This window comes from Eleginops maclovinus, chromosome 1 (assembly GCF_036324505.1).
Source record: "Eleginops maclovinus isolate JMC-PN-2008 ecotype Puerto Natales chromosome 1, JC_Emac_rtc_rv5, whole genome shotgun sequence".
Lineage (NCBI taxonomy): Eukaryota > Metazoa > Chordata > Actinopteri > Perciformes > Eleginopidae > Eleginops > Eleginops maclovinus.
Genome location: NC_086349.1, coordinates 22831202 through 22841190, shown reverse-complemented (window position 1 = coordinate 22841190; position 9989 = coordinate 22831202). Strand labels below are relative to the sequence as shown.

The 9989-nt window shown below is 39.7% G+C and overlaps 1 protein-coding gene across 2 annotated transcripts; it reads left to right on the top strand.

The window, feature by feature from the left end:
- The first annotated feature begins 1282 nt into the window (after positions 1-1282).
- Positions 1283-8544, top strand: tcea2 (transcription elongation factor A (SII), 2). Of its 2 annotated transcripts, none has more exons than XM_063882895.1 (10): positions 1283-1690; positions 4034-4096; positions 4677-4782; positions 4872-4965; positions 5141-5331; positions 5423-5479; positions 5636-5790; positions 5927-6073; positions 6493-6564; positions 8149-8544. In XM_063882895.1, the coding sequence occupies exons 1-10, from the start codon at positions 1430-1432 to the stop codon at positions 8155-8157; spliced, it is 1155 nt and encodes a 384-aa protein (XP_063738965.1). In that variant the 5' UTR covers positions 1283-1429; the 3' UTR covers positions 8158-8544. The 2 variants fall into 2 exon arrangements, with proteins under 2 accessions (XP_063738965.1, XP_063739043.1); XM_063882973.1 differs by having other exon boundaries at positions 1293-1690; positions 5144-5331.
- Positions 8545-9989: the final 1445 nt, after the last annotated feature.

The window sequence follows — 9989 nt, the reverse complement described above, 5'->3', positions numbered from 1 at the left end:
GTTCTTAAGGTTAGGCTCGACAAAAACACATTGTAGAAAGATAGGAGTTTTAAAAAAGAAGCAAGACGGAGTAGATGACACACTGGACAATCGGATGAAATGAGGTAAAGGATGGATAAAGACTATGATAAGAAACAGAGCAAAGTAAGATGGGGTGTCCAAACTATGGCCCGGGGGCCAAATGCGGCCTGTGGGCTATTTTAAATTGGCCTTCAGCTAATTCAAAAGGATAATGTCATATGGCCAACAAATGAAACTTGGGCTTGTCTTATATTTAAATACAAGTCAAGCACAAGACTATGTGTAAGCAAATATAACACCGTTTTCATGAGTTAATGAGCCCATTTTTCCAATTAATTCAGCCAATTAAAGTTGAAAACATTTTCTAACAAATCTAAGTTGATGAAAAAAAGCCCAATAACTCATTTATATACAAGCTTGAAATATACTCTTCATTATTATAATGAATTATCCTCCTTATTATAAGCACTCTGAGCGAGCCCTACGGAGAGCTGTGATGTAGTCTGGTTTTTTTCCAAAAGCATATTCAAGTATCAAGCATAACTTCCCTTCATTTGTTTTTGCTAACTTAGGAGGCAATATACTTCTCCTGTAGTAAGGCGCCCAGACCTTCATTTATTTTTCTGTATTTGGCCCTCGGTGAACAACGTTTGGACACCCCTGCCTTAGATAAAACAGTGTCTCTAACAAGAACACACACACACACACACACACACACACACACACACACACACACACACACACACACACACACACACACACACACACACACACACACACACACACACACACACACACACACACACACACACACACACACACACACACACACACACACACACACACACACACACACACACACACACACACACACACACACACACACACACACACACACACACACACACACACACACACACACACACACAATATAACGTAGCAACACTGACATCTAGTGGAAGGAAACTGTGAGTGCATGCATTGCACTCGCATGATTGAATATCCATTCAAGGTTTTACAGGCAGCTGCTGACTTTCATCCTAACAAGCAGCTGAAGCATCGGTTAAATGAACAGCAGCCAAACCCCATCAGTGTGATATACATTTGATTACAGAATGGATTATGATGAATTAGTTAGATCTCCATTTTTAAAAGAGGAATCATGTTTGTGATTAACCCATAGGGATCATAATGGACCATTCCCCTCCGAATTTTGTCCAACAATAACATAGACTAATAGAGTACCATCATCAGTTTTGATAATGAATGATACATGAAGAGCCTACCTGAGTATATCGGATGCCCATCCAGGAAGTCCCCATCCAGGAAGTCCCCTCTGGCTGCATGACTGTGGAGTCTCCTTTAAAAGTTTTGGCTAAGTTGATCCAGGCTGAATTTGGGGGGAAACATGAAACTACAACTCCCAGCGTCCCACAGTGACACACAACAACACACGAGAGAGAGGCAGCAGCTGGGAGAGGAGACAGACCGACTGCGTAAAGAGAAGCAAAGAGAGAGAAACTGGCAGAGTTTCTCGTCCATCGATGGGGTTTATCACGGCAGCAGAGGAGGAGAACTGACGGAGAGAAATCCGCTCAAAATGGCTAAAAACCAAGAAGTTGAGCGCATCGCTAAAAAGCTGGATAAAATGGTGCACAAGAAGAACACGGTGAGTGCAAAACAGCTGCTGCATCAGCACAAAACACGCGATCAGGTGATGAACCGCACATTTAACTGCTGAGAGGGAAAATTCTGGAATAACATTGTTAAACCTTGCTCATTGACCTGTGGAGGAGTTTTATTATTGCCGATAATCTCACTCATAACAATGCTGCTGCCTCTGGTTTTGGTGATTTGGGCAAAAAGTTTGGTGGTAAATCACTGCAGCTATTGGTCAAAAAGCCGCCAATTAAACCCCCCACACACGTTGTGTCAATTATCTGATTAACTCATGGTGGAGTTTATTAACTATATACCTCCAAAGGTGCTTTAATTCTTATGGTAGCAGTATTAGAATGCTGAACTAAAACAGTGCCAGTTTTTAAGGAAGAACAAAATAAAACTCTTTATAATATAACTTTTGTTTTACTTGAAAAATGTAGTTCTTACATTTGATATTGGGAAAATCCAGTCAGTGGAGCAGAGGATAACTACACATGTGCCTTTGGGCTCTGTTGAGTTTGTTTTATTTTATAATGGAGAAGTGATATAAAGTGATACATCATTTGAAAAGAGCATGCAGTATTTGAGTTAAATAAATAGAGCCTTTTTTGATGATTTAAAAAGATCCCCTCTGCGTACAGTTAAAATGTATTTGTTAAAGAACATCTAATCCTTTTACCTCATTAAAACATACACAATATGAATGAGCAAATGCTTTTTTTTATAACAGTGGACACAAAATGTCTCTCTCTGTACTTTAAAGTACATCTTCATTGTTTGTGCACGGTCCAATATGTCCAAAACCTGAAGTAATACAGACCAAACCGTCAGTATTTAACAGGTTGGGGTTGAGAATATGTTTCCAAACATCTAGCTGTCTCTTCCAGTATTATTTTGGCTCTGGTTTGGATACATGTTCCAATGTCTTCCACAGCTAGCTGCTAACTTTCCATTTGGTGCCGGACTGGGAGGGTGCTGCCAGCTTTGTAGAGCATGTTTCTTATTGAATAGCTAGCTGTGGACGCACAGCCATACAACCTAAAACAACAGAGCAAAGGAGGCTTAAAGCTACACAGAGCTGGGAATACTTCAACAGGTGTTGGGGAGGCAGGAGAGGAAATGTCTAAAACGCGCCTCTAACGTGCCCTTCTGGTAGATAAAACCTGATAAATGGCTCTTTAGGGTGCCCTGTAGTGGAGAATACATGGAGCATTGCCATTGCGTGTGTTTTCCTTCATGCTGGAAAACGTTCAACAACAAATTGGCAACATTTTTATTTTGGCCCTGTACATTTTTATTTTGGCCCTGTACTTCAGCCCCTTGTCTGTTTGAGACATTGCAACAGGTACATTTTTTTTTCCACCAGCTCTATAGAGGTTGTTGATGTACAAACAGCGATTAGGAGGCTACATTTGATCTGCAGCAGTGGGAACAGGGTGTACAGAAAATTCTCAAAGATTACACATTTAATGTAATAATTGTTTACTCTTTTGTCAAGCAGTTTCATGGAAATGTATTTTACTTTTCTAGAAAAAGTCTCACAGAAACAGTTTGCACAGAGTTGTTTTGTCTTAAACATCACAGTGGGATTTGGAAGTAGATGCATGAATAATGCAACAGCCTCTTCTGCTTGAATGTCTTTTCCTCCGCACTTCTCTCTCTCTCCCCCCCTCTCGTCAATCTGACCTCTTTAAAGCCGGATCTGCTTTCTGCTCTCTGTCTTTGTCTGAAATAATTATGTTGGTCCCTTTTATTCGTGCATGTCTTTTAGTTTCTGTGTCGCCTATGAGGTAATGTGGGAACACGTCCAGCTTTTTTCCCTGCAGGACCCTCTCATTTGGCAAAGAAAGCACAACTATGGATTCCTCCTCCTCGACACTCTAAAATGTGAAGCATTATAATAAGGGATTTAAAAAAAGAAATCAAGATACTGTCTTCATTTTCCCTCCGCTTTAATTAACTTCCCGAAATATGAAATTCCCGGTGTCAGGTATGGACACGTCCTCATGAAATGAAAGTCCCTTAAATTAAATCTCCTGACCTGGTCCCATCATTCTTTCTGTAACCTTTATTTTGCACTGAACGATTGTCTCAGGGCGTGTGGCTGACAGCTGTGGGTGTGAGTCTTGGGAAGAAGCCATGAATCTTCTCATGCTGTAGAAAAGGCCACCTTGACTTACCTAGATAAATTAATGATGTCCACTGAAACAGATCTGTCACTTTTAAAAACTTTTTGTTTGTCAAACAGACACATATTTACAAATTCATTGTCAGACACACTCTGTGTAAATGTGTGGAGTTGACCTCATACAGGGTAATAATGTGATTTGAATGTTTATTTTGTCTACAGGACGGAGCTCTCGACCTGCTGAAGGAACTGAAGGACATCAAGATGTCTCTGGAGACGCTGCAGGTAAATAACTCCACCCCTCTGCCATGTCACCATCAACATCAAGTTGCATCAAGTGATCTGGGGTTGCTGCAGTTGGTCTGGTCTAGCTTCAGCAATGTTATGTGCCCAAAGAAAGAGGTCAGCTGACTGCCTGAATATACTGAAGGACCAGGTTATTCCATCAATGGATCTTTTCTTCCCTGATGGCACGGGCATGGTCAAAGAGGACAATGCCAGGATCCATCGGGCTCAGATTGTGAAAGAGTGGTTCAGGGAGCATGAGACATCATTTTCATACATGGATTGGCCCCCACAGAGTCCAGACCTGAACCCGATTGAGAATCTTTGGGATGTGCTGGAGAAGACTTTGCACAGTGGTCTGAATCTCCCGTCATCAATACAAGATCCTGGCGAAAAATGAATGCAAGACAGAAATAAATGTTGTGACGTTGCAGAAGCTTGTGGAAACGATGCCACAGCGAATGTGTGTCATAATCAAAGCTAAAGGCAGTCCAACGAGTATTAGTGTGACCTTTTTTTTGGCCAGTGTATATGGAAAACATTGATACAACTTTTATTTCCACAATTTTAACCTCTGTAGTCCACCAGAGTGGGGATGTCTGTGAACGCGGTGAGGAAACACAGTTCAGAGGAAGAAGTTCAGACTCTGGCCAAAGTTCTCATCAAGTCCTGGAAGAAACTGCTGGGTGAGAGAGAGAGAGAGAGAGAGAGAGAGAGTGTGTGTGTGGTCATTGACATCTATCTATACCTCTTTGTATTGTGTGTTGTCCTGCAGACGGTTCAGAGGGGAAGTCGGAGGAGAAGAAGAATGAAGACTCTCCTGTGAGGTCATCCTCCACCTCCAAGGACTCTGGCAGCCCTGAAAAAAGGTCTCCTGCACACTGATGACATCACTTTTCTACTCTTAAATGAGTAGATGTTACTGTTAAAGACAGAAGTGAAAGTACAGTTTTGTATTTCATATCGGAGGATTTAAAGGGGAACGTTCATATTGTATTTTCTAACTCCAAACTTGATTTAATAATTTGTCCTCCTCTGACTCAGCAGTAAGAAGTCAGGGGACTCTCCAACCACCCCAACCACCCCAACCACACCCACCCCAACCACTACACCCACTTCCCCCATCACCCCCGTCCTCCCCGCTCAGGTCAGCTCCTTCCCCCCTCCCCCCGTCACCACAGACAGTGTGAGGAACAAGTGTCGAGAGCTGCTGGTGGCAGCGCTGCAGACCGACGGTGAGGAGACCCTTTACAATGTAAGAGTATAAAAAAACTCAGGGTTGACATTTCAATATTTCAAATATATGCCTGTGTGTTTGTGTTGCAGATGACTACAAGAACATTGGCGCCGATTGTGAGAATCTTGCAGCACAAATCGAAGAAGATATCCTTTTGTTTCATCAAGAATTTAATCTTTGCAAAAACAAACTAAAAGTCATTTCAGGACTGAATGAAGATATGAATTTGAGTGTGCTCTCAGTGTGTTTCACTTTTGTTTTCAATGTGTGGTGGATTATCCTTGACTGCTCATCGTGCCCACCTATCTTCCAGGAGTTTAAGGCGACAGATTTAAAATATAAAACTCGTCTAAGAAGCAGAATCTCTAACCTCAAGGACCAGAAGAACCCCGACCTGCGGCGCAACGTGCTGTGTGGAAACATCTCGGCTCAGCGCATCGCCTCCATGACCGCTGAGGTCAGTCATGCACACACTCTGCCTCCTCTTCACCTCTGCAAGGGCCTGTTTTATTTAGTTTTTTAGGGTAAAGGGTAGACTCTACGTTGAGAACTCTGTCGATTACAACACCTGCAGTACTGCCATGTGTGTGCAGGAGATGGCGAGTGCAGAGCTGAAGCAGATGAGAGAGGCTCTGACTAAGGAGTCCATCAGAGAGCATCAGCTGTCCAAAGTCGGAGGGACGGAGACGGACATGTTCATCTGCAGCAAGTGCCACGGAAAGAGCTGCTCATACACACAGGTATGAACACACATGACTACAGACACAGTGAGTGTTGGCTTTCCATAGCAAATGATCATAAGCGACTGGGATATTAAAGTTCAAAATGCGTTCCCTGGAAAACTTCATACCAAATTTAAACACAGCTTTAACTCAACCTGCAGCAGCGGCCTGTGACTGTCCTGAATGCAGGGGCTGAGTAATACAACACAAGAACACAAGGGGAAATGTACTCAAAAGTTTTGGTACAATTTTATTATCCATGTTTCTTTTTAGGAGTGCATTGTGAATATGTTTTGTGTTAAGTAGGAATTCAAATTAAAGTAGTGCTCTTTTTTTAAATATGAAAGTGCATTAAAAATATTATTATTATTATTATTATTATTATCATTTCGTCTGTAATTGTGCCGCCCTATAATGTGAAGTTTTGTGTGTTTCAGGTGCAGATCCGCAGTGCTGATGAGCCGATGACCACCTTTGTGTTGTGTAACGGCTGCGGCAACCGATGGAAGGTAAGGACACCAAAAATAATATGAACAAACGGGTACAGCAAATCAAATGCATAGACTCAAATACACATCTGACTAGATCATTGAAAAACATGTAAAAATGCACAACTCCTCCCACAACAAAGCTTTTTTGAATACACTTAAGAAACAAACTAAATCTTTATAACAAATGTGTAATGGTTGCTTACAAGAAATGATCAATATTAGTCCTAATAAATGATGATCTTTAGAATCAGGTAACCTTTATTCCTTCCACAGAAGGAACATTAACATTTGTTACAGCGAATCAGAATCACAAATACTTTATGTATCCCAAATTGGGAATTTCTTTCGCAACCGCAGCAAAATACAATAGAATATGAAGCATAGCAAAAGATTAGGAATAAAAATAAGAAATATACCAATAGAAAATAGCCAAAGATAGCCTGATATTAATTAAGAAGCATGCATAAAAAATATTAAAGATAGAAATTACACAATTTACAAAATACTCATCCAGTGCCAGTAACAGTTCTGCGAAAAACGGCCAGCTGAAATATTAACGGTGGAAGTATACATTTATATTACACACTTATTTACGGTATATATTGCATGTTATAGACATTCCTTGCAAAGTAAAATGAGTCGTGTTAAAAGACACTCTTGGATATTTATGAAATTATTTACAGAAGGATACTTTTAAGCACTTTTACTTAATTATAATATGGCAGCTCGTAAAGGTTGAATTGCCCTTAGTGCCAGTATGACTCTCACCACCAGATGGCAGCAGAGACCGCACTCTTCATGTTTCTCCTCTCTCTCCACTCAACTTCACTGAGTGCTGCCTCCCTTTACATTTCGTAAGCCCTGTTACTCTCTCTTCACTTGTTTCTCTTCTTTCCTAACTTCTTCATATCTTTTTTTTATTATTATTTCCTTTTTTTCTCAAGTTTTCTCAGATTTCTCCTTGTCCTCTCTCCCCCTTTGTTTACATCTCATACCTTCCCCCCTGTCCTTTCCACCCTCCTCCCTCTCTTCTCCTTTTCTCTCCACATTTACTCCTTCCAGTCTCTCTCTCTCTCTGTATTTGTTCCGGCCCCTCCCTTATTTAGCTCCTGGCTGTAGGTCAAGGTGAAGCCCCACATTTGAGCAGCTTGGATTGTGGGAAGTGTTTGCGTTTCAGCACTTTGAGAATCTGAAATATGCCGAGAGGCCCTGACGTTTTTATCAGTTTAATAAACTAATAAATAAACATCTCTCTAACCTCAGGAATCTCCTCAAGCAAGCGTTGAAGTAGCAAAATACTGAAAACTTTGAGGAAGATTCAGGAAATTCTGACAAAATGGCATATTAAATATGGACGGATGGGAGGTTTACATTTTGGACGATCAAGATTTTAACTAAATAAACTACATAAAAATACTATTATTGGGATCGAAGCTATAGTTAGTCACATTTATGGGATTATCCTTCCCAATTCATGTTACCCGAGTTATGTTACTTAATCTACTTAGATTTTTACTCAAATGTTACATAACTAATTTAAATGTAATGTACTTTAAGGTGTTTTTAAGAATGTTAATCACAATCTTTCTTTCTGTCTTCCAGTTTTGTTGAAGAGGATGTGTGTATGTGTGTATGCGCGTGTGTGTGTGCGGGTGCGTTTATTATTCCATCATGAAGCAAAATGACTAAATTGAATTTGAATTTTTTTTGTTTTATTTTGTATAATTTCTTTTTTATACATAAAAAAGTAAGAGCTGTAATATATTTAGATATATTTAAAAAAAGAATATGAAAGTCAAACTTGTGTATATGGTTTAGTTTGTCTTGTATGGAGCACTTATAAAGAGTTTATTTCTTATGCTAGATGAAGCTTTAAGCCAGATTGAAATCACATTTAGGATTTGTGGAAACAGAGGATGGGCTTTCCTTTGCCATGTTGTGATGATGCAATATTTTGCGCTCAACATTTCTATTAAAGTTGCTCTGTGATTAAGACCACATCGCTGCAGTGTCTTCTATTTCTGGCTTGTTTTACTTGATTGATTTCTGCTTGATTAAAATGTTTTTAAATGGATATTTATGAATAATTTAACACGCATTTAAAGCAAAACATTGGTTATTCAATCAATATTGGCATACAAGATTTAGATCCGATGTAGATTGATGTATTTTCCATACATTTTAAATAATATTTTGAGTTTTATTTAGAAATAGAAAGTTTAGCAATTGTAACAACTTTTAATTTCCACGCATGCACGCACACGGCGAACATGTACACATTTAGCTCATCCTGGTATAAGAAGCAGTATCTGTATTAGTGTTTCAGCTTTACTTGACTTAACAACTACATGACTTATTATAACGCATAACCAGCATCACTCACAACTGTAAGCCACACCCACCAGTGATGTCACAATGTACTGACACAACCTCGAGTACACGCCTGCACCACTGGAGCAGGACAAACCACGCAAGGTCCGTAAAACAGTGATGTGACCTTTTTAAAGCATCTTAACTTCATCCAAAAATGAAACCAAAGTTCACTGTTGTTTAATAAGTGACATTTTCTGATCACACCCATTTGAATAACAAACAATATATCATTTGAGATAATTAAGCCCCATCAGTTTGATGTTGACTACAAACATGAACTCCTTCCACTTCAATACTGTTGATACAATTCCTCATGACAACAGTGAGGCCTTTATTCTTTCTCAGTTCATTTAACTGAACCTAATGTACATGTAGAACCCCCCCCCACATAAATCCCCAACTGACTCAAGTATAAACCAAAGTGGTCGAGTCCGTTCTCCAAATGGTGCTGGAGGTGCGAGCATGTTGACAGAGGTGATGAAAAGTGTTGAGAAAGCAGAGCGGAGAAAGCTGCTGTTGTGTTTGTTGTGGAAACACTGCTGAGCTCTTTCCATACAAGAGCATGGGAAAGAGAGGGAGGAAGGTGGAGAGACACCCAGGTCCTGCTAGGTTTCTTCTTCCAGGATGAAAAACAGACTGAAGTCATGAAGTCCAAACAGTACAAGAAACAGAAAGTTACTCAAAGCAAAACAGGTTACAAACTGACCGTGTAATTCTCTCATTTGTGATTCTGACCATATTTGGTTACAGCACAAAAAAAGTTGAAATGGAGTTTCCAATTCTACGAAAATAAAAATATTGTAGGCTACGGAAAGTTTCTAGCCGATGTTCTAAAACCCGTTAGCAAAAAAAAAAAAGCATCAAAGAATTAAGAAAACAGTCTACCAGGTGTTTCCAATGTCTGAAGGAAATAACTGTAATTTGAGGGGGGGGAGTAGAAGGTATAGAGTTTAGTTTATACATTTTCCTTAATTGCCAGAATAATTCCCTTAAAGTATTCCTTTAATTAGACCAAAGTAAATATTCTTTAATTATTATTAATTAAAGAATATTATTTTTTTCATGTTTAC

What these genes read in the sequence shown, in the direction of transcription:
- tcea2 (XM_063882895.1), top strand. Translation starts at nt 1,430, where the DNA reads ATGAAACTACAACTCCCAGCGTCCCACAGTGACACACAACAACACACG. An exon ending in TGGTGCACAAGAAGAACACG is followed by an intron (nt 1,691 to 4,033) that starts GTGAGTGCAAAA and finishes TTTTGTCTACAG; the next exon opens with GACGGAGCTCTCGACCTGCT. An exon ending in GTCCTGGAAGAAACTGCTGG is followed by an intron (nt 4,783 to 4,871) that starts GTGAGAGAGAGA and finishes GTTGTCCTGCAG; the next exon opens with ACGGTTCAGAGGGGAAGTCG.